Source organism: Bos mutus, chromosome 2 (assembly GCF_027580195.1).
Source record: "Bos mutus isolate GX-2022 chromosome 2, NWIPB_WYAK_1.1, whole genome shotgun sequence".
Taxonomy (NCBI): Eukaryota; Metazoa; Chordata; class Mammalia; order Artiodactyla; family Bovidae; genus Bos; species Bos mutus.
In genome coordinates this window covers 49,585,110-49,609,798 of record NC_091618.1, presented here as the reverse complement: position 1 = coordinate 49,609,798, position 24,689 = coordinate 49,585,110, and the positions used below count along the sequence as shown (strand labels likewise).

The 24,689-nt window shown below is 38.3% G+C and overlaps 1 protein-coding gene across 12 annotated transcripts in view; it reads right to left on the bottom strand.

Moving 5' to 3' along the window:
• Positions 1-24,689, bottom strand: part of BOLL (boule homolog, RNA binding protein) — a 61,290-nt gene that overhangs the window by 9,916 nt on the left and 26,685 nt on the right. For 4 of the 12 annotated variants that reach the window (XM_070388699.1, XM_070388686.1, XM_070388677.1 and 1 more), the window contains 4 exons: positions 14,721-14,768; positions 12,387-12,515; positions 6,601-6,713; positions 5,016-5,114 (listed from right to left, as the gene is read on the bottom strand). In XM_070388699.1, the coding sequence (XP_070244800.1) occupies positions 5,036-5,114; positions 6,601-6,713; positions 12,387-12,515; positions 14,721-14,768 (369 nt within the window). In that variant the 3' untranslated portion in view covers positions 5,016-5,035. Of the gene's footprint in view, positions 1-3,980; positions 4,065-5,015; positions 5,115-6,600; positions 6,714-12,386; positions 12,516-14,720; positions 14,769-24,689 lie in introns of those variants that run through there. The other 8 variants (XM_070388695.1, XM_070388743.1, XM_070388714.1 and 5 more) reach the window with 4 other exon arrangements.

Genomic DNA, 24,689 nt, shown 5'->3' with positions numbered 1-24,689 from the left:
AAAGATTTTCTTTTTGTTCCTTTTAAATTTTATTTTTAATTGAAGGATAATTACTTTACAATACTGTGATGGTTTTTGCCATACATCAACATAAATCAATCATAGATATACATATGTTCCCCTCCCTCTTGAAACTTCCTCCCACCTCACTCCCCATCCCACCCTTCTTAAGTTGTCACAGAGCACTGGCTTTGGGTTCCCTGCATCATATAGCAAATTCCCACTGACTATGTTACCTATGGTAATGTATATGTTTCAGTGCTACTCTCTCAAAACATTCCACCCTATCCTTCCCTCACTGTGTGCACAAGTCTGTCCTTTTGTTTGTGTCTCCTTTGCTGCCCCGAAAATAGGTTCATCAGTACCATCTCTAAATTACATATATATGCATTAATATACGGTATCTGTCTTTCTCTTTCTGACTTACTTCACTCAGTATAATAGGCTCTAGGTTCATACACCTCATTAGAACTGATTCAAATGTGTTCTTTTTATAGCTGAGTAATATTCCGTTGTGTATATGTACCACAACTTTATCTATTCATCTGCTGATGGACATCTACATTGCTTCCATGTCCTAGCTATTGTAAATAGTGCTGCAAAGAACACTGGGGTACACTGTCTTTTTTGATTATGATTTCCTCAGGGTATGTGCCCAGTAGCAGGACTGCAGGGTCATATGGTAGTTTTATCCCTAGTTTTTAAAGGAATTTCCATACTGTTCTCCATAGTAGCTGTATCAGTTTGCATTCCTATTAACAGTGCAAGAGGGTTCCCTTTTCTCCACACCCTTTCTAGTATTTACTGTCTGTTGAGTTTTTGATGATGGCCATTCTGCCTTTTTTTCTTTTATTCTTTTCTAAATTCTGCCTTTTGTTCCTTACTATAGTCTAGTTCAGCGGGATAATTTTGACATTATATGATTTTGTTTTACTGATTTAAACAATTAATTCTGTATAAAAGATGTGACTCTGTTGAATCAGGGAATGATACCCTAATTAATGGGATTCCATGGTTGCTCAGCGGAGAAGGCAATGGCACCCCACTCCAGTACTCTTGCCTGGAAAATCCCATGGACGGAGAAGCCTGGTAGGCTGCAGTCCATGGGGTTGCTAAGAGTCGGGCACAACTGAGCGACTTCACTTTCACTGTTCACTTTCATGCATTGGAGAAGGAAATGGCAACCCACTCCAGTGTTCTTGCCTGGAGAATCCCAGGGACAGAGGAGCCTAGTGGGCTGCCGTCTATGGGGTCACACAGAGTTGGACATGACTGAAGCGATTTAGCAGTAGCAGCATGGTTGCTCAGACAGTAAACAATCTGCCTGCAATGCAGGAGACCCAGGTACAATCCCTAGGTCAGGAAGACCTCATCCCCTGGAGAAGGGAATGGCTACACACTTCAGTACTCCTGCCTGGAGAATTCCAAGGACAGAGGAGCCTGGTGGCTATAGTACTTGGGGTTGCAAAAGAGTTGGACATGACTCGGTGACCAAATAACAACAATTCTAATTAGTACCATATTAACCAACTAGTTTCTATATTGATCTGCTTTAAAATATTTTATTTAATTTGATAGAGTACAGTAACCTGTGGCTTACAGTCAATGAGTAGTTTCTGACAGTCATTTATAATGGTTAGACTTGTGCTCTGAATAAGGTCTGTATTTTATTGATTAGATTTGTTGTTTTAAGACAGCTTTGACATATGAAATTTTATTTTTGTATGTATACAATTAACATCATTAAAATTATAATAATAATTAAGAGTTTTAAAAATGACTTACACTTTTAAAAACAATACATTTAAATTCTTTCAAGGAGTATTTCTGCTTTTCTATATTTTAAGTCAACAAGATTTTTGGTATACCAGGGAAAATTTACATAGGAAGAATAAAGGTTAATCTTGCAGATATCACTATTTTAATATTAGTCTACTTTAATAAATTTTAGGATAAGACTGTCTATTGATTTAACACTTGTGGATTAATATTTCTATAATACAAGTACATTATAAAAAAATAGATAATTTTCCACACAAGTTTCCAGTAAAACTTGTACAGTGAAGTATTTCTACAAAGTTGTATAGTTTTAGAAAACTATAGAATTGGACTTTCTGTTCCTGAATGGGGCACCATTTTCTATTGAGTGCCATCAAATCACCTAAAGAAGAATACTGAGTATAAGATACATAGAACATTCAACCATGAAAGATAAAACAGGATGTACAAAACTATACAAAACCCCCTGTGTTCCAGTTTTGATTCTGAAGTTTATTTAACTGAATTTTCTCTTTTTTTTCCCTTTATCTCTAACAAAAGAGAAACTGTGAGTTTTTTTCTGCCCCTCAACTCAGGCTTCCTATGATCCTGCAGCTCTAAATGAAAAATAAAACTTGCCAGGGACTTTCCTGGTGGTCTAGTGGTTAAGATTCTGTGCTTCCAATGCGGGGGTATGAGTTTGATCCTGGTCAGGGAACTAAGATCCTATGTGTGGCACAGCGAAAGAATAAAAGTAAATAAGTAAATAAAAATAAAACATGCCAAACCTCATTGATTCTGAGATAAACATCTTTTCATATTTCAAAAACCCTGCATCAGGATACAGGGCTTTCTTCTTTCATAGTGATATATAAAATGATAATCCATGATATCTCAGATTTGAGGACATCTAATTACAATTGTGTGAGATGTGGGCTTTGGAGTAAGCTAGTTAACTGTAACAGTTCGTAGCTCTTCAATTCTTACCAAGTCCTGAAATCTTAACTTTGCAGTACCAAAATCTTCCCTAGGCTGTATCCCATGTGATAACCAGAATTACTATAAGCCTTAACAAGATGGATTAAGTAAAAATAGAAACAAGTCAGTGATTTTGTTCCCCTTTAGCCTGTGATATAGTAGAGCAAAGATCTATGTCAAAATAGAAAGGGTAAAGTTCCTCTTAGCAGCATTTCTCTAGTCATGCAACAGGCAGGTTTCTGAATCCAGTTTTATGCTTATATGTAGAAAGTAAGGTATTTATTTCTACCTCTGTTCTGATTTATATTCAACATTTATATAATTTTATATAATAAAGAATAAGATAACATTTTCTCTGCACAGTTTCTGCATTTCTTAGTCACACATTTAAGAAAATATAGAAAAGGATACACTCTTCAACTAGAAGAATAAAACTTTAAATCAAGAATATTTAACATTTATATTCTTTAGAAATTTCTTCTTTCTGAATACCATTCTATCCTCTATTGGAATTATTCAACAAGTACAACTTCAATCATTTGTATGTGTATATATATACACCCCCCCCACATATATATATAATGTGTATGTATGTAATATATAATCTGCAACTGATTATCTAGTATGGCATAGCTATTTTAAGAGAGGTATATCTGGAGAAAGCATCAACACTGTAAGTTTGTTTTAGATAATTTTGATCCTATGATGAACTTCCTATAAATAACATTTACCAACACTTTAGGCTTTGGCATTAGGTCAAAATTATGGTTTTAATTCATGTTTGCAGTGCAGTAGCAATAGCAATCGGAGAAGGCAATGGCACCCCATTCCAGTATTCTTGCCAGGAAAATCCCATGGATGGAGGAGCCTGGAAGGCTGCAGTCCACGGGGTCGCTGAGGGTCGGACACGACTGAGTGACTTCACTTTCACTTTTTACTTTCATGCACTGGAGAAGGAAATGGCAACCCACTCCAGTGTTCTTGCCTGGAGAATCCCAGGGACGGGGGAGCCTGGTGGGCTGCCGTCTATGGGGTCGCACAGAGTCGGACATGACTGAAGTGACTTAGCAGCAACAGTAATGAAGAAATGCAGTAAAGGCGAGAGGGGATATGAAAGACTCCTTAAAGTAGACTGAGTTCCAACATATGGGATGGGTCAGAAGCAAAAATATGAGTGTGAAATAGCTAACCTCCATCATTTTATTGTAAAGAATATACTGCAAGCAAGAGTCATATTTCCATCATAACAGTTCAACAGTTCATCTCTTCTTTACTAGAGATATAGTCACATTTCCCGAAAGTGAAGATGCAAGAGTTTCACTAAGAACCTAGGTCACATGGGAAGAAGCAGGATAAGGCAGTTGAAATATACTAAATATATAATGGGATCTAACTACATTACCACTCTTGGCCTGGATCTAATTTAAGATGCATAAGCACAATTCCCAAACTGGAAGAGTAGATCATTAAAACTATTTTCATTTCCCCGTAAATGTTACATGTCACTAACGTAATAAAACTCTGAATATATGGAATATCTAGGTGAATTACAGACAGTAGATTTGAAGTTAACAGGGACTGGGGAGAGAGAACACAAAGTTATTGCTTAATGGGTACAGAGTTTCTATTTGGGGTAATGACAAAGTTTGGAACTAGATATTGGTGACAATGGTTGCATAGCAATGTGGATATAATTAATACCACTTAATTGTATATTTAAAAATGGAAGATCTTAAGTCATATATATTTTACTCTACAGTAAATGAAAACTTTTGACCATGTGTGGTTTATAACTTCTTCAAAACTAACAGAAGTGAAGCGAAGTGAAAGTTGCTCAGTTATGTCCAACTCTTTGTGACCCCCATGGACTGTAGCCTGCCAGGCTCTTTTGTTCATGGAATTCTCTAGGCAAGAATACTAGAGTGGGTAGCTAGTTCCTTCTCTAGGGGATCTTCCCAACCCAGGGATTAAACTCAGACCTGTATTGCAGGTGGATTCTTTATCATCTGAGCCATCAGGGAAGCCCTTTTCATCATCCTAAATAGAAACTCTGTACTGATTAAGCATTAACTTTCTATTCTTCTCTATCCCCAAAACTAATAGAAATTATAGCCAATTTAGAACTGTATTTCCTTCATATGAAAGAATTCATTAATCCTGTACTTCAGATCACAAATGAGATATAAATATCCAAAGCTGTTTCTTTCCAGAAGAGAATTTGGAAACTGTGAAATATGACTTAAGAACAACAACAAAAAAAATCAAAACAAGCTTCTTACTTTAATTGGTTCAGGTTGCATCACTGGTGCAGGCATAGCAATGGCACTTGAAGCATAAACCTGGTGATATGTTGCTTGAACTCCATGATCAGAATAAGGCTAAAAGTAAAAAAAATTTAAAAATATTGCTTTTCATTAATTAAAAATATTTATTCAGTATTACAATTTTCTAGGCATTTTGCTACATAATGGAGAAACACAGATGAGAAACACATTCTCTATCTTTAATTGTAGACTAGTCTGAGACAGACTAGTCAAAATGTATGACATTTTGCATAGAGATGTATGGGGGAAAACAAAGTCCTATGACACATGAATAGGGATGCATGGGGAAAAGAAAACAATTAACATAGCTTTACAAAGTTGGGGAGGTGGTCAGGGGACATTTTCTAGTGGAGTTTATGCTAGAATTTGAAAAATTAGGGAATGAGGTAGGAGTAGTATATGAAAAGGTAGAGGCAACTAAGAATACCTATCTATTTGTTTGGTATGGCTGGAAGGAAGAATATACACTGACTGATAGCTGAAAGGTGAGGCAATAGAGTAATAGACAGGAAAGAGATCATGTAAAAGCAGATTAATGGCTTGTCCAACCGATGGTGGCACCATTCACTGATATATGGAATAAAAGAAAAGCAAGTTTCATGTTGATGTAATTGTGTGGCGGTTAGAAAGAAGTTAAGTTTGTAACACATAAAATCTGAGGTATTTGTAGGACTTCTATTACGGGTATACAGTCAATCAAAAGCTGATGGCTCTAAAGAAGCACTAACAAAAATGTGAACTAAATGTTAATTAAAATTGTTAATTTAAGTTAATTAAAATTGTTAATTAAATTTAAGTTAATTAAAATGTTAATTAATGTTAATTAAAATAGTTAATTAAATGTTAATTAAAATTAAGATAGACAGTATAAACTTCCAGTTATAGCTAAGTAAGTACTAGGGCTGTAATGTACAACACAATAAATATAATTAACATTGCTGGATGTTATACAGGAAAGTTGTCAAGAGAGTAAATCCTAAGACTTCTCATCACATACAAATTTTTTCCTATTTCTTTAATTTTGTATGTGATGATGGATATTCACAAAGCTTGTTGTGATAATCATTTAATGATATGTATGAATCAAATCATTATGCTGTACATCTTAAGCTTACACACTGCTGTATGCCAATTATATCTCAATAAAACTGAAAGAAAAGTTTCCAGTAGCCATGTTAGAAAAGTAAAAAAAAAAAAAAAAGTAAAACTAATTTCCAGTAATAGATTTTATTTGAACATATGAAAATATATCAGTGTACTCAACATAAAGTTAGTGATAAATTTTACACTCATTTTTCACACTATGTCATTAAAACTTGGTGTGTATTTTGCACTTAAAACACACCTCAATTCTGACTAGCCACATTTCAATAGCTGCATGTGGTAATGGCTATTGTTGTACTGAACAGTGCAGGTCTAAAATTCAGAAGTGAGGATGGGGCCAGAGACATGAGTATGGATGATAACATCAGAGTGAGTATGTAGGGTGAAAGAATGAAGAATCAAAAAAGAAATCATGGGGAGAAAAAGATCAGCTTACACAGGAAAATAAGAGGAGGTAAAAGGATTGCCAGAAGAGAGCAGGATCATGGAAGCCAAAGGTATGAAGAATTTCAAGGAGTATATCCAATGTCTCTGAGAGGTCAAGTAAGACTGAAAAGAAAAGGAAAATATTTGGCAATTAGGGAGTCACTAAGGACCTTTATCCAAGGTAGCTTCAGCAGAAAGGTAATGAAGCAGACTTTAGCAGGTAAGGGGAGAACAGGTAGTGAGGCAGTGGAAATGTTAAACGTAGACTACTTTTTTCAAGGGCTCCCCAGGTGGCTCAGTGGTAAAGAGTCTGCCTGTCAATGCAGACAACACAGAAGACCTGGGTTCAATCCCTGGGTCAGGATGATCCCTTGGAGGAGGAAACAGAAACCCACTCCAGTATTCTTGCCTAGAAAATCCCATGGACAGAGGAGCCTGGCAGGCTACAGTTCACAGGGTTGCAAAGAGTTGGACACAACTGAGCACACATTTTTCAAGCTTGGCTTTGAAAGGCAGAAGAGGATAAGGGCATTGGTGGGGGCGCGTCACAGGATAGTAACTGTCTCCTACCAGGTGTTGGGTACTACAGAAAGAACCTTGTATACAACAATTCTCATCTTTGCATGAATCCTGCAAAATAGATTTTCCTAATGTCTTTATTAATGTAGATATTATGAAAACAACACTGTGAAACAACACTGTGAAGAGTTAATTACTCAAAGTAACATACTAGTAAATACTAGGTAAAGCTCTGGACCAATGGAGAGAAAATGTCTTAAAATACATGAGAAAAGAAGAAATGAGGTGGAATGAGGAATGAGGTCCCTGAGGAAAAGGGAAGTTAAGAGTATCAAGAGTAAAGAGTAGGAATAACCTTGAACAAGACAGGTTACTAAACAAATATAAGAAGCTAAGGATGAGTTACAAGTCAGCTAAATTTGTATGTTGGGGACTGGAAGCTGAGTTGGTTTCCACAAAATGGTTTCTACTTATTCTGTGAAGTAGAAGGCACTATATTCTAAGAGCGAAGGGGGAAATAGTCATTGAAATAAGTGAGAAATAATTTTAATTTATTTTTATATTTTAGGAGAGCTAACTATCAAACTCATAAGAACAAGTCCTGTGTTTTTTAATTTTAGAGGAAAAAAAACTTAAAATATAAACAAACCCCATTCAATTAATTTATATATTAGACATGTAGCTTTTGCCAGAAACAATATTAAAATTAAAATATGCTTAAAACATTCTGTACTGAAATATCGTAAAAATTAATGGCACAAGTTATGTTAACATGTAATATTTCCAGAAAAATCTTACTTGATTTCACTAAACAGTGAAAACATAACTTGGTAAGTTATCTGATGTTGACATTAAGACTATGGTTCACCTCCAATTAAAATAAATAAATTTAAATTAGAAAAAATTTTTTAATAAATAAAAAATAAAAATGTGTAAAAAAAAAAAGACTATGGTTCAGTGCCAAAAATAGATAAGTTAAAAACATAATATAAAAGCATTCTTAACTCACAGCCACCCTCCTTGAAAATCAGAAAAAAACAAAAAGAATAAAAGAATTTAAAATGTCATCATCAAGTAAACATGGATGTGCTCATGAATCCCAAATGACAAGGTGGTTTAGTTCAGTCGCTCAGTTGTGTCCGACTCTTTGCAACCCCATGAATCGCAGCATGCCAGGCCTCCTTGTCTATCACCAACTGCCGGAGGCTACCCAAACCCATGTCCATTGAGTCGGTGATGCCATCCAACCATCTCATCCTCTGTCGTTCCCTTCTCCTGCCCTCAATCTTTCCCAGCATCTGGGTCTTTTCAAATGAGTCAGCTCTTCTCATCAGGTGGCCAAAGGACTGGAGTTTCAGCTTCAACATCAGTCCTTCCAATGAATACCCAGAACTGATCTCCTTTAGGATGGACTGGTTGGATCTCCTTGCAGTCCAAGGGATTCTCAGCAGTCTTCTCCAACATCACGGTTCAAAAGCATCATTCTTCGGTGCTCAGCTTTCTTTATAGTCCATCTCTCACATCCACACATGACTACTGGAAAAACCATAGCCTTGACTAGATGGACCTTTGTTGACTAAGTAATGTCTCTGCTTTTGAATATGCTATCTAGGTTGGTCATAACTTTCCTTCCAAGGAGTAAGTGTCTTTTAATTTCATGGCTGCAGTCACCATCTGCAGTAATTTTGGAGCCCCCCAAAATTAAGTCAGCCACTGTTTTTCCATCTATTTCCCATGAAGTGATGGGACCAGATGCCATGATCTTCGTTTTCTGAATGTTGAGATTTAAGCCAACTTTTTCACTCTCCTCTTTCACTTTCATCAAGAGGCTCTTTAGTTCTTCTTCCCTTTCTGCCATAAGGGTGGTGTCATCTCCATATCTGAGGTTATTGATATTTCTCCTGGCAATCTTGATTCCAGCTTGTGCTTCCTCCAGCACACTGTTTCTCATGATGTACTCTGAATATGTTAAATAAGCAGGGTGACAATATACAACCTTGATATACTCTTTTTCCTATTTGGAACCAGTCTGTTGTTCCATGTCCAGTTCTAACTTGCTTCCTGACTTGCATACAGATTTCTCAAGAGGCAGGTCAGGTGGTCTGGTATTTTCATACAGTTTATTGTGATCCACACAGTCAAAGGCTTTGGCATAGTCAGTAAAGCAGAAACAGTTTTTCTGGAACTCTCTTGCTTTTTTGATGATCCAGCAGATGTTGGCAATTTGATCTCTGGTTCCTCTGCCTTTTCTAAAATCAGCTTGAACATCTGGAAGTTCACGGTTCACGTATTGCTGAAGCCTGGCTTGGAGAATTTTGAGCATTACTTTACTAGCATGTGAGATGAGTGCTATTGTGCGGTAGTTTGAGCATTCTTTGGCATTGCCTTTCTTTGGGAAAGAAAACTGACCTTTTCCAGTCTTGTAGCCACTGCTGAGTTTTGCAAATTTGCTGACATATTGAGTTCAGCACTTTCACAGCATCATCTTTCAGGATTTGAAATAGCTCAACTGGAATTTGATCACCTCCATTAGCTTTGTTCGTAGTGCAGAATGCCTGCCAAATGCTATGCAATTTGCACCAATATAAGAGTGGATTCTGAAGCCTGAGGAAGGTTTCCCTGAAAGGCCTATTTAAAGACTCTTTAGAGTCTCAAGAGTAGGGGTGTGTCAGACCAAGGCAGAAGCAGGAAAGATCTCCTACAGAGAAGGAGAAATTATATTTTCACTATTTTGTGGTCTACTATTTTGCATTATAGCTGAGGAACATTGCTGGAGATGAAGCAGGGTGAGAGTGGAAAGTGAAATAACACTTACTACACCTTCATACAGAAAATCTCTGAAAAAAGAGACTTTGTCAGGAGCTAAATGAACTCCAGAATGCTAAAAACTCAGGGAAGAACATCTCAAGCAGGCAACAAAACAGACTTGGTGGTAGGATGTTTGAGTCAACAGAATGCTTCTCCCGCCTTAAATTTCAGCAAAAACCTGGTCTCATTTAAAGATAAGATGGGAAGGAAAAGGAAGCAACCTTAGGACTCTTCTCATCCTCTCCAACTCTATCAAGGGAAAAGCAAAAAGGGGGAAAAAAGAAAAATATGAGAAATCATCCCAGAAAACAGTAGAAAAGTTCAGATAAATAAAATTCCTTTGATCTTAAAGAAATTATAACAACATGATCACTAAAAAAGAGCGTCAAAAAAACATTTTAAGCCAACAGACAACATTTACAGGCAATGATGTAAGCAAAGTGGCAGTTTGGGATAAAAAGAAGATAAAAATAAAACAGCAATGAAAGCTTCATTATTATAAGAAAAAATAGACTAAAAACAATGAAAAATATTCATGATTGTCTCAAAAAAGCATATAAAACATTAAGAATTACTATGATAAAAGAAATTATCTCAGAGATGATGGATATGAAAGATAAAAAGAGATCTCAACATATGCATAAATGGTATTCCTGAAGAAGAAGTAAAAGAACTGGAATACAATTTTTTTTTCAAAGTTCTAACAGGAAAAAAGAAGCCCTGAAATAAAAACTAGTCTGAGAATCAAAGGAGCAAACTGTATCCCAGGAAGAATATTATAAAGACTGACAAATTTCAAGATATATCCTGGTAAAGTGAGTTCAAGTTAAGACAGATTTTTCAGACATGCAGGAAGAAAAAGCAAATTACGTATAAGAGAGAAAGTCAGGCTGGCTTCAAACTTTTTTACAACTATACTCAACACCAGAAAAGAGTAGGTTAGAAGTTATAAGAGGAAAAAGCATTGTTATGGGTTGAATTGTGTTCTCTGAAGACTTATGTATTGAAGTCCTAACCACTATGTCAGAGACTGATCTTATTTGGAGAGAGCGTCTTTACAGACGTGAGCAAATTGAAGTATGGTCATTAGGGTGGAACCTAATCCAAAATGACTGGTATCTTTATAAAATTGGGAAACTTGGACACAGAGACAGGAAAGACAATGTGAAGACACAAGGAAAGGATGGTCATCTATAAGCCAAGAAGAAAGGCCTGGATTAGAGCCTTCCCTCAAAGGCCTCAAATGAAACCAACACTCCCAACACCTTGATTTTGGACTTCTAGACTCCAGATGGCACCCCACTCCAGTACTCTTGCTTGGAAAATCCCATGGACAGAGGAGCCTGTTAGGCTGCAATCCATGGGGTCGCTAAGAGTCGGACATGACTGAGTGACTTCACTTTCAGTTTTCACTTTCACGCATTGGAGAAGGAAATGGCAACCCACTCCAGTATTCTTGCCTGGAGAATCCCAGGGATGGGGAAGCCTGGTGGGCTGGCATCTATGGGGTCGCACAGAGTCGGACACGACTAAAGTGATTTAGCATAGACTCCAGAACCATGAGACAATAAATTTCTCTTTTTAAGCCATCCAGTTCATTTTACTTTGTTCAGGCAGCCTTAGCAGAGTTATACAAGTATGATGCAACTGTTTTATAGTCTTAATTTCTTCCAGATTTATAGACAACAAATACGTTGAACACACAAGCATGTAAGAACTCAAAAGAGTACAGCACATGTAAGCCTTCTTTAACAGAGTGCTTGCAGATTTAGTCAACAAAATGATAAATGAAGGGTGAGATGAAGAATGGAGAAATCATAGTAAAAGTATTGATAGTAAACATTTAAGATTCAAAATTGTGGAAGCTGCTATTTCAGAAAAATTATGTTATAAACTTTAGTAATAATAAAAATAATAATAAATACACTCAAATTGGGAGGTCGTTATTTATTTCCCAGTCTTTCACAACATATTTAAAACATACAATGTACAGTTCCTGGTACATAGATGATAAAGTTATTAGTAATGTTTTGCAAATATAAACACATGGAAGGTAATACTTACAGTTTTTAGTTATAAATTTGATTTATATCTTTGAAGGAAGAATTTTAATTCAAAGATTTTTTTCTTCTTTAATTTTTATATGCTTTTAACTGACAATGCTGGTAATAAGACAGGTAAACCAGAAGAAAGAAAAGCACTTATCTTACTCTTTCAAGGGGATTGAGTCAGGGATAGTTTAGTAAACAGCTGAGTTGAGGAATGATTCAGAAATAGTGAAGAAGTCTAAGATAAAGCATTCTTAGATATAAAAAAGGGGAAGAGATGTGAATAAATCAAAGGAAACATAAGATGTTCAACTTAAATGAGGATCTTGAACAAATATTTTTAGAAAAGGAAAAGAAATAAAATATATTACTTTGTAATATAAAATAAAATAAAATATATTACTTTGAGACTAACACATACCTCTGGAACTGAAGCTTCCATCAGAGACAGCGGAGGAGGAACACATCCACCATCTTGTGCAATTTCCACTGGTTGATAAATGACCTCAGAAGGTTGTAGGTATAAGAATGGAGCAGAAGAGGCAGGAGACTAAAACACAAAATCATGTTTCTAATTAAAATCGGATTAGTTATTTCAATTAAACCAAATGACTTAACCAACACACGAGAGAAATACTGGTTTCACATTTTCACATTTTCCTAAAGTTGTTTTTAGGGACAACACAGAAGTATCTTAACAACAAACTAGGAACTCTAGGATGCTATAAACTCCAATTATGTAGATATTATTAAATCACTTATCACTTGTGAAGTTGCTTCAGTCGTGTCCAACTCTATGCGACCCCAGAGACAGCAGCCCACCAGGCTCCCCCGTCCTTGGGATTCTCCAGGCAAGAACACTGGAGTGGGTTGCCATTTCCTTCTCCAATGCATGAAAGTGAAAACTGAAAGTGAAGTCACTCAGTCATGTCCGACTCTTAGCATCACTTATAAGTACTAAAAAGTTCTTAGCACTTTAGAAGCTCATAAATAAAGATGATCATTAAGATAACTATTAACGGTTGTAACAATATAATCTATGGTATTTAAATTGGCATTAATCTCACATGCTAGCAAAGTAATACTCAAAATTCTCCAACAGGATCAACAGTACGTGAACCGAGAACTTCCAGATGTTTAAGTTGGATTTAGAAAAGGCAGAGGAACCAGAGATCAAATTGCTAGCATCTGTTGGATCATCGAAAAAGCAAGAGAGTTTCAGAAAAACTGTTTTGGCTTTATTGACTATGCCAAGCCTTTGACTGTGTGGATCACAATAAACTGGAAAATTCTGAAGGAGATGGGAATACCAGACCACCTGACCTGCCTCCTGTGAAATCTGTATGCAGGTCAAGAAGCAACAGTTAGAACTGTACATGGAACAACAGACTGGTTCAAAATTGGGAAAGGAGTACATCAAGGTTGTATATTGTCACCCTGCTTATGTAACATATGCAGAGAAAATCATGCAAAATGTTGGGCTGGACAAAGCACAAGCTGGAATCAAGATTGCCAATAACCTCAGATATGCAGATGACACCACCCTTATGGCAGAAAGCGAACAGGAATGAAAGAGCCTCTTGATGAAGGTAAAAGAGAAGGGTGGAAAAGTTGGCTTAAAACTCAATATTCAGAAAACAAAGATCATGGCATCTGGTCCCATTACTTCATGGCAAATAGATGGGGAAACAATGGAAACAGTATCAGACTTTATTTTCTTGGGCTACAAAATCACTGTGAATGGTGACTGTAGCCATGAAATTAAGACACTTGCTCCTTGGAAGAAAAGCTATGACCAACCTAGATAGCATATTAAAAAGCAGAGACTTGACTTTGCCAACAGAGGTCCATCTAGTCAAATCTATGGTTTTTCTAGTAGTCATGTACGGATGAGAGCTGGACCATAAAGAAGGTTGAGTACCGAAGAATTGATGCTTTTGAACTGTGGTGCTGGAGAAGACTCTTGAGAGTCCCCTGGACTGCAAGGAGATCAAATCAGTCAATCATAAAAGAAATCAATCCTTAATATTCACTGGAGGGACTGATGCTGTAGCTGAAGCTCTACTCCTTTGGCCATCTGATGGGAAGAGCTGACTCACTGGAAAAGACCTTGATGCCAGGAAAGATTGAAGGCAGGAGGAGAACGGAATGACAGAAGATGAGATGGTTCGATGGTATCACCAACTCAATGGGCATGCGTCTAAGCAAGCTCTGGGAAATGGTGAAGGACAGGGAAGCCTGGTGTGCTGCAGTCCACAGAGTTTCAAAGACTAGGACATGACTGAGAGACTGAACAACAACAAATGTCTCTTTTCAGCTTTCTGACTTCCCATGAAGTGGGACTTGTCAAACCAACTTTATGGTGGTATACCATTTGTTATCAAAAGTTGAGAGATGGAATATTCATTTAGAAACATAAATAAAACTGAAGCAAAATCTGAAGTGAAGCTAGAAAATGCTCAGTTTTCTAATATTAATAACATATCACTTATTTATAAAATATTTTTACTTACATGGTCTCATTGTATCTTTACAAAAGTCATGTGAGAAAACTATCCAAGGTATGGTATCATTAATTCCATTTGCAAATGAAAAAGCTGAGAAATATAGTGATTAAATGAACTGCCAAATCAGTTAATAAATCAGTATCACAGTTAATAAATACTAGAGGAAGGTCTCAAATCTAGTCTTCCTGACTTAAATATTCATGTAGTCTTCACAAAAACAGTGAAAAAAGTTAAAAGTTAGTATTTACCTGAGGAACATTCCACTGCCATTGACCTGGTAGACACTGTGCAGGGGCCTAAAATGAAAAAAACAAAAAACAAAAAAAGCCCACCAGATTGTAAACAAGCATTAAAACTGAATATCTACCTGTAAAAGTATGAAGTTGAATCCCTATACTTCAAACCATATACAAAAATTAACCCAACATGGATAAAAGATAGACATGTAAGAGCTGAAACTACAAAACTCTTAGAAGAAAACATAGATGTAAATCTTAGTGACTTTGAACCAGGCAATTAAAAAAATATGACATCAAAAGCACAGGAAACAATAAAGAGAAAAAAGATAAACTGGATTTCACTAACATGAAAAACTTTTGTGGGGCAAAAGATACCATTAAGGAGGTAAAAATAAACCATAAGACTGGAAAAATATTTATAAATTATATATCTGATAAGGAACTTGTATCTAAACAAAGAACCCATATAGCTCAATAATAAAAGGCAAGTAGCCCAATATAAGGGCTTCCCTCGTGGCTCAGCTGGTAAAGAATCTGAGTGCAATGCAGGGGACCTGGGTTCGATCCCTCGGTTGGAAAGATCCCCTGGAGAAGGGAAAGGCTACCCACTCCAGTATTCTGGCCTGGAGAATTCCATGGGGGTTGCGAAGAGTCCGATACGACTGAGTGACTTTCACTTAAGAATCACTTAACCCAATATAAAAATTGGTTAAAGATATGAACAGACATTATTGCAAAGAAAATACAAAAAAACCATCAATAAGCATCTAAAAGATATTCAACATCATTTGCCTTGTAATCCTCTTCATAGATCAAAGCCTTGTTGTAGTGAAGGGGCTTGACTAATTCAATCAAACTATGAGCCATGCCGGGCAGGGCCACCCAAGACGGATGGGTCACAGCGAAGAGTTCTGACAAAATGGGATCCACTGGAGGAGGGACGGACAAACCACTCTAGTATTCTTGCTGTAAGAACCCCATGAGCAGTATGAAAAGGCAAAAAGATGTACCACCGGAAAATGAGTCCCCCATGTCTGTAGGTGTCCAATGTGCTACTAGGGAAGAGCAGGGAGATAGTTCCAGAAGAATGAAAAGGTTGGGCCAAAGCAGAAATGACGCCCAGTTGTGGATGTGTCTGGTGGTGAAAAGAAAGTCTAATGCTGTAAAAACAATATCACATAGAAACCTCTGGAATGTTAGATCCATGAATCAAGGTAAACTAGACATGGTCAAGTAGGAGATGGTAAAAGTTAACATTGACATTTTAGGAATCAGTGAACTAAAATAGATGGGAATGGGCGAATTTGATTGAGATGACTGTTGTATCTACTGCTGTGGGCAAGAATCCCTTAGAAGAAATGGAATAGCCCTCATAGCCAACAAGAGAGTCTGAAATGCACTGCTACTGCTGCTGCCAAGTCGCTTCAGTAGTGTCTGACTCTGTGCGACCCCATGGACGGCAGTCCACCAGGCTCCCCCATCCCTGGGATTCTCCAGGCAAGAACACTGGAGTGGGTTGCCATTTCCTTCTGCAATGCATGAAAGTGAAAAGTCAAAGTGAAGTCGCTCAGTCGTGTCCGACTCTTTGCGACCCCATGGACTGCAGCCCACTAGGCTCCTCCATCCATGGGGTTTTCCAGGCAAGAGTACTGGAGTGGGGTGCACACTGGGCATAGCAAATACCCCTTTCCAACAAAACAAGAGACAACTTTACATATGGGCACTGCCAGATGATCACCGAAATCAGACTGCTTGTACTCTTCGCAGCCAAAGATGGAGAAGCTCTACACAGTCAGCAAAAAAACAAGACCAGCAACAGACTATGGTTCAGATTATCAGCTCCTTACTGCAAAATTCAGGCTTAAATTGAAACAAGTAGGGAAAACCACTAGGCCATTCAGGTATGACCTAAATCCAATCTTTTATGATTATACAGTGGAGGTGATGAATAGATGAAAAGGATCAGATATGGCAGATAAGAGTGCCTGAAGAACTATGGTCAAGGTTTCTAACACTGTACAGGAGGTGGTGACCAAAACTATCCCAAAGAAAAAGAAATGCAAGAAGGCAAAGTGGTGGTCTGATCAGGCTTTTCAAATAGCTGAGGAAAGAAGAGAAGCAAAAAGCAAGCAAGGAAGAAAGGGAAAGATAAACCAAACTGAATGCAGAGTTCCAGAGAATAACAAGGAGAGATAAGAAGATAAGATGGTGATGCCATCCAGCCATCTCATCCTCTGTCATACCCTTCTCCTTCTGCCCCCAATCCCTCCCAGCATCAGAGTCTTTTCCAATGAGTCAACTCTTCTCATGAGGTGGTCAAAGTACTGGAGTTTCAGCTTTAGCATCAGTCCTTCCAATGAACATCCAGGACTGATGATCTTCAGAATGGACTGGTTGGATCTCCTTGCAGTCCAAGGGACTCTCAACAGTCTTCTCCAACACCACAGTTCAGAAGCATCAATTCTTCGGTGCTCAGCTTTCTTCACAGTCCAATTCTCACATCCATACATGACCACAGGAAAAACCATAGCCTTGACTAGATGGACCTTTGTTGGCAAAGTACTGTCTCTGCTTTTTAATAAGCTATCTAGGTTGGTCATAACTTTCTTTCTAAGGAGTAAGCGTTTTTTTAATTTCATGGCTGCAATCACCATCTGCAGTGATTTTCGAGCCCAGAAAAATAAAGTCTGACACTGTTTCCACTGTTTCCCCATCTATTTCCCATGAAGTGATGGGACCAGATGCCATGATCTTCGTTTTCTGAATTGTGAACTTTAACCCAACTTTTTCACTCTCCTCTTTCACTTTCATCAAGAGGCTCTTTAGTTCCTCTTCACTTTCTGCCATAAGGGTGGTGTCATCTGCATATCTGAGGTTATTGATATTTCTCCTGGCAATCTTGATTCCAGCTTGTGCTTCTTCCAGTCCAGTGTTTCTCATGATGTACTCTGCATAAAAGTGAAATAAACAGGGTGACAATATACAGCCTTGATGTACTCCTTTTCCTATTTGGAACCAGTCCGTTGTTCCATGTCCAGTTCTAACCGTTGCTTCCTGACCTGCATGTAGGTTTCTCAAGAGGCAGGTCAGGTAGTCTGGTATTCCCATCTCTTTCAGAATTTTCCAGTTTATTGTGACCCACACAGTCAAAGGCTTTGGCATTGTCAATAAAGCAGAAATAGATGTTTTTCTGGAACTCTCTTGCTTTTTCTATGATCCAGTGGATGTTGGCAATTTGATCTCTGGTTCCTCTGCCTTTTCTAAAACCAGCTTGAACATCTGGAAGTTCACGGTTCACGTATTGCTGAAGCTACTTCATGGCTAATAGAAGGGGGAAAAAGTGGAAGCACTAACAGATTTTACTTTCTTGGGCTTCAAAATCACTGTGAATGGTGACTGTAGCCATGAAATTAAGACGCTTGCCCCTTGGAAGAAAAGCTATGACAAACCTAGAGAGCATATGAAAAAGTAAAGACATCACTTTGCCGATAAAGTTCTGTACAGTCAAAGCTATAGTTTTTCCAATAATTGTGTATGGATGTGAGAATTGGGACATAAAGAACGCTGAGCACCAAAGAATTGATGCTTTCGGATTGTGGTGCTGGGGAAGACAATTCAGAGTCCCTTGGACAGCAAGGAGATCAAACCAGCCAATCCTAAAGGAAATCAACCTTAAATATTCGTTGGAAGGACTGATTCTGAATCTGAAGGTGCAATACTTTGGCCACCTGATGCAAAGAGCTGACTCACTAGAAAAGACCCTGACGCTGGGAAAGATTGAAGGCAAAAGGAGATGAGTGGCAGAGGATGAGATAGATAGCATCACTGACTCAATGGACACATGTTTTTGAGCAAACTCTGGGAGATGGTGAAGGACAGGGAAGCATGGAATGCTGCAGTTCATGGGGAAGCAGAGAGTTAGACATTCCTTAGTGACTGAACAGCAACAACAATGGAAATCAAAACTACACTGTGGTATCACTTCACATACACTAGTATGGCTATAGTAAAAAATGTAGATAATAAGTGTGTGCAAAGATGTGGAGAAACCCTCATAAACTGCTGGTGGGACTGTAAAATGGTGTAGCCTTTTGGAAAGTATGACACATCCTTAAAAGGTTAAATATAGAGATACCATTTGATTTAGCAATTCCATTCCTAGATACAAGACCTAAGAGAAACGAAAACATAAGTCCACAAAAAATCTGTACACAAATGTTCATAACAGCATTATCTGTAAGACAGTAAAGGTGGAAACAACCCAAAAGTCATCAACAAATGAACAGATATAAGAAATGTGGTATAGGCATATAATGTCCATAATAGGCAAATCTATAAAGAAAGAAAGTATTGATATATTACTGGTTCTTAGGACAGGGAGGAGGGGGTAAGAGGAATGACTACTAATGGGTAAAGCTCCCCCGCACCCCATGGTACGGTAGCAACTGTAAATTTAGTAAAAACTACTGTGTTGTAAACTACTCCCCTGGTGGCTCAGACGGTAAAGCGTCTGCCTACAATGCGGGAGACCCGGGTTCAATCCCTGGGTCAGGAAGATCTCCTGGAGAAGGAAATGGCAACCCACTCCAGTATTCTTGCCTGGAAAATCCCAAGGGTGGAGAAGCCTAGGAGGCTACAGTCCATGGCGTTCTCAAAGAGTCAAACACGACTGAGCGACTTCACTTTTCACTTTGTTGTACAGCTTCCCAGGTGGCGCTAGAGGTAAAGAACCCGCCTGCCAATGCAGGAGACACAAGAGATGTGGGTTTGATCTCTGAGTCAGGAAGATCCCCTGGAGAAGGGCATGGAAATGCACTCCAGTATTCTTGCCTGGAGAATCCCATGGACAGAGGAACCTGGTGGGCTAGCTACAGTCCATAGGGTTGCAAAGAGTCAGACACGGCTGAAGCAACTTAGCATACATTCTGTTGTACTCTCTGAAAAGGTGAATTGTATATGGTATATGAATATCTAAATAAAGCTGTTATATAAATAAAAAAGAGAGTCAAGATTTAAGGTACTTATTGTAAGATGACAATAGTAAAGACAGTCTTTTTATTTCTTAAATCATTTGTATTATTCTTTAATAATAAATGTTTTAGCTTATTTTCCACCTTTAATAAAATTTTTTTTAATTGTTAAAGTAAAAAAGACAGTAGATAAGATTCCATGAATCTACTATTGAAATGGTTAATTTCGGGCAGACCACATCAACTGCTAGTGGATGACATCAATATGATAACCAAGTGAGGTGTGTTCTTTATACCATGTTTAAAAAGGCAAGATAATCTCTTAAGAAAATATTTTAATAAAAATCTGAAATAACATGATTAATGTACAGATTTGTTAGATAAATAAAATCACTATCTACTTCTGAAGTGAAATATACAAAAGAAATAAATACTGACTGAACCAGTCATTATCTGATTTGACTAACAGAAACTGATAAAGCTATCAATCTCAGAATTTGTAAAAAGAGCAAGGGAAGAGATTATCAAAGTGGCAGTTTTAAGGGCAGAATGATGATGAATAAATAAATAACTGGAAAGATATGCAAAGTTAAATTATTTTTTACATTGCAAAATATGTTACAAATTGGTACAAAAATCTTTCCCAAGTACATCTAGGTAATATACTTCCAGTTTTGTAATCTGTGTCAAGTGGAAAATCAGAGCCAAAGTATAAAACTAAACTGTATTAGAAACTTTACAGAATACATCTATGTCATGCATGTACATATGTAATCAATTAATGGAGGAGCTGGACTCCACAAAGTGCAAGCAGAAAGCAACTTCAATCTTTCTCACCCCTGGCACTTTAAAAGCACTTTGTTAAAACTAGTGTTTACCAGTGGTGAGAGGGAAGGGGGAGGGAAAAAAAGGGTGGGAGTTAAAAGGTACAAACTATCATGTATAAAATAAATAAGCTGTAAGGATATAATGGCAACCTAGTCCAGTATTCTTGCCTGGAAAATCCCATGGACAGAGGAGCCTGCAGGGCCGCAGTCTGTGGGGTCAGACAGGACTGAGCAACAAGGATACACAGGGTCTGCATGCAGGTTAAGTTGCTTTAGTTGTGTCCAACTCTATGACCCTATGGACTGTAGCCCGCCAAGCTCCTCTGTTCATGGGGTTCTCCAGGCAAGAATACTGGAGTGGGTTGCCATTTCCTCCTCCAAGGGATCTTCTCGAGCCAAGGATCAAACCCACATCTCTTAGCTCTCTTGCACTGGCAGTCAGATTCCTTACCACCAGTGCCACCTGAGAAGCCCACACAGGGAATACAGACATTTAAAAAACAATTTTATTTATTTTTGGCTGTGCTGGGTCTTTGTTGCTATGCTCGGACTTTCTCTAGTTGAGGTGAGTGGGGGCTACTCTCTAGTTGGGGTGTGTGGGCTTCTCACTGAGGTGGCTCCTTTTGATCCTGAGCAAAGGTTCTGAGTGTCTGGGCTTCAGTAGTTGTGGCATGTGGGCTCAGCAGTTGCGGCTTCTTGGCTCTAGAGCACAGACTCAATAGTTGTAGTGCATAGGCTTAGTTGCTCCATGGCATGTGAGAACTTCCCGCATGAGGGACTGAACCCGTGTCTCTTGCACTGACAGGTGAATTCTCCACCACTGAGCCACCAGGGAAGTCCTGGCCAATATTTTATAATAACTATAAAGGGAGTAAAATCAATAAAAATTTTGAATCACTATGATGTACACTGAAGCTAAAGTACATCAACTATACTTTACTAAAAAACAAATTTTTCAAAGGGTAAACAGACAAATAAAAATCATTGTGTTGAGCTGGTTTTCCTAGCCTCCAGATAAAAATCAGGAAAAATTATTTTTTGGCATGTTAACAGATTTCACAGTTTATTGTGATCCACACAGTCAAAGGTTTTGGCATAGTCAATAAAGCAGAAATAGATGTTTTTCTGGAATGCTCTTGCTTTTTCAATGATTCAACAGATGTTGGCAATTTGATCTCTGGTTCCTTTGCATTTTCTAAAACCAGCTTGAACATCTGGAAGTTCACGGTTCACGTATGGCTGAAGCCTGGCTTGGAGAATTTTGAGCATTACAGGTCAGGAAGCAACAGTTAGACCTGGACATGGAACAACAGACTGGTTCCAAATAGGAAAAGGAGTACGTCAAGGCTGTATATTGTCACCCTGCTTATTTAACTTATATTCAGAGTACATCATGAGAAATGCTGGACTGGAAGAAGCACAAGCTGGAATCAAGATTGCTGGGAGAAATATCAATAACCTCAGATATGCAGATAACACCACCCTTATGGCAGAAAGTGAAGAGGAACTCAAAAGCCTCTTGATGAAAGTGAAAGAGGAGAGTGAAAAAGTTGGCTTAAAGCTCAACATTCAGAAAATGAAGATCATGGCATCTGGTCCCATCACTTCATGGGAAATAGATGGAGAAACAGTGGAAACAGTGCCAGACTTTATCTTTTTGGGCTCCAAAATCACTGCAGATGGTGACTGCAGCCATGAAATTAAAAGACGCTTACTCCTTGGAAGGAAAGTTATAACCAACCTAGATAGCATATTCAAAATCAGAGACATTCATTACTTGCCAACAAAGGTCCGTTTAGTCAAGGCTATGGTTTTTCCAGTGGTCATGTATGGATGTGAGAGTTGGACTGTGAAGAAAGCTGAGCGCCAAAGAATTGATGCTTTTGAACTGTGGTGTTGGAGAAGACTCTTGAGAGTCCCTTGGACTGCAAGAAGACCCAACCAGTCCATTCTGAAGGAGATCAGCCCTGGGTGTTCTTTGGAAGGACTGATGCTAAAGCTGAAACTCCAGTACTTTGGCCACCTCATGCAAAGAGTTGACACATTGGAAAAGACTCTGATGCTGGGAGGGATTGGGGGCAGGAGGAGAAGGGGACGACAGAGGATGAGATGGCTGGATGGCATCACTGACTCGATGGACGTGAGTCTGAGTGAACTCCGGGAGATGGTGATGGACAGGGAGGCTTGGTGTGCTGAGATTCACGGGGTCGTGAAGAGTCAGACATGACTGAGCAACTGAACTGAACTGAACAGATTCCAAATGCTGACTCTCTTGTCAGGTACTTTTTTCTTTGGTGATGTCCTTGCTGAGAACTCCTGACTACAATTTTAGACCTAGATTCTAGGGGTCTACTTCACATAGATTTTTTTCTCTCCTGGGGTCACTTTATACTTTTTTGGAAAGATTTTCTTCTATGAAGTTCTTATCTTGCTCTTGGGAAAAAAACTTTGCTTGCTGTGAGATGTTCAGCATGTTCCCCCTGTAGCCTTCTTTTCTAGCTCTGCTTCCATAGTCCACATCACCTAGAGGAAGGCATGGCAACCCATTCCAGTATTCTTGCCCGGAGAACCCCATGGATAGAGGAGCCTGGCGGGCTATAGTCCATAGCGTCACAAAGAGTTGGACGTGACTGAAGTGACTTAGCAAGCATGCATGCACAAGTCTAAAAGATTCTATCTCACAAATTCTAGGAGACAAATATTAAACTCTCTTCAGTTCAGTTCAGTTGCTCAGTCGTGTCTGACTCTTCACAACCCCATTAATTGCAGCACGCCAGGCCTCCTTGTCCATCACCAACTCCCGGAGTTCACTCAGACTCACGTCCATCCAGTCAGTGATGCCATCCAGCCATCTCATCCTCTGTCGTCCCCTTCTCCTTCTGCCCCCCAATCCCTCCAAGCATCAGGGTCTTTTCCAATGAATCAACTCTTTGCATGAGGTGGCCAAAGTACTGGAGTTTCAGTTTTAGCATCATTCCTAACAAAGAAATCCCAGGGCTGATCTCTTTCACAATGGACTGGTTGGATCTCCTTGCAGTCCAAGGGACTCTCAAAGAGTGTTCTCCAACACCACAGTTCAAAGGCATCAATTCTTCGGCATTCAGCCTTCTTCACAGTCCAACTCTCACATCCATACATGACCACAGGAAAAACCACAGCCTTGACTAGACAGACATTTGTTGGCAAACTAATGTCTCTGCTTTCGAATATGCTATCTAGGTCGGTTATAACTTTCCTTCCAAGGAGTAAGAGTCTAAACTCTCTTAGTCATTCTCTAAAGTCCTCTTCACTTGGTTGAGAATGGGAAATGCCATAGCATTCTAAAACTCTCTTGTTAAAAAAGCCTCATTCGGGGATGATACGGGAGAATGGCATTAAAATATGTATAATATAAGAAAAAAAAAAGCCTCATTACCAGTCTTCTTTATTAACCTCATCCTCAAGATGTGGTTAATAATGAGCACTCCTCATGTGCTCAAAATGGGCAATAAGCTAAGGGTCCTAAAACTGGTTTCATGACTATTGGTTTGTCTTGTTAAACAGCCTATTATCTAATGTTGTCTTTGGGACCTCTCAAAATTTTGAATTAGCAATAGTCACGCTACACATGTACTTTAAATAAATGCCATCAAGTTACTTTCATTTTTACTAAGTGAATAAAATACTTTAATTTTATACTTAGCATAGTAACAGAATTAAAGAACAACTCCCCCAAACCTAGTCTAATACTAAAATAATTTCAGTAACCATAGTATTTCATATGGGTCTAATAAAGTTCAAAAAGAAAAAAAACCCAGAAACAAAGTCTTCTACTATTTCAAAGGTATAAAAGAATGTGATTTTATTTGCGAATGCTATAGACCAGAAGTGAAAGTGAAGTTGCTCAGCGTGTCTGACTCTCTGTAACCCCATGGACTGTAGTCTACCAGGTTCCTCAGGCCATGGAATTTTCCAGGCAAGAGTACTGGAGTGGGTTGCCATTTCCTTCTCCAAAAGTAGGAAACCATTTTCTGTAAAGGGCTAATGGGTAAATATTTTAAGCTTGCAGGTCATATATCTCTCTTGCAACCACTCAACTCTTCTACTGCAGCACAAAAGCAGCCACAAACAATTATGTAAACAAATATGGCTGTTTTCCAATTACATTTTATTTACAAGACACCAAAATGGTCTGGCATTAG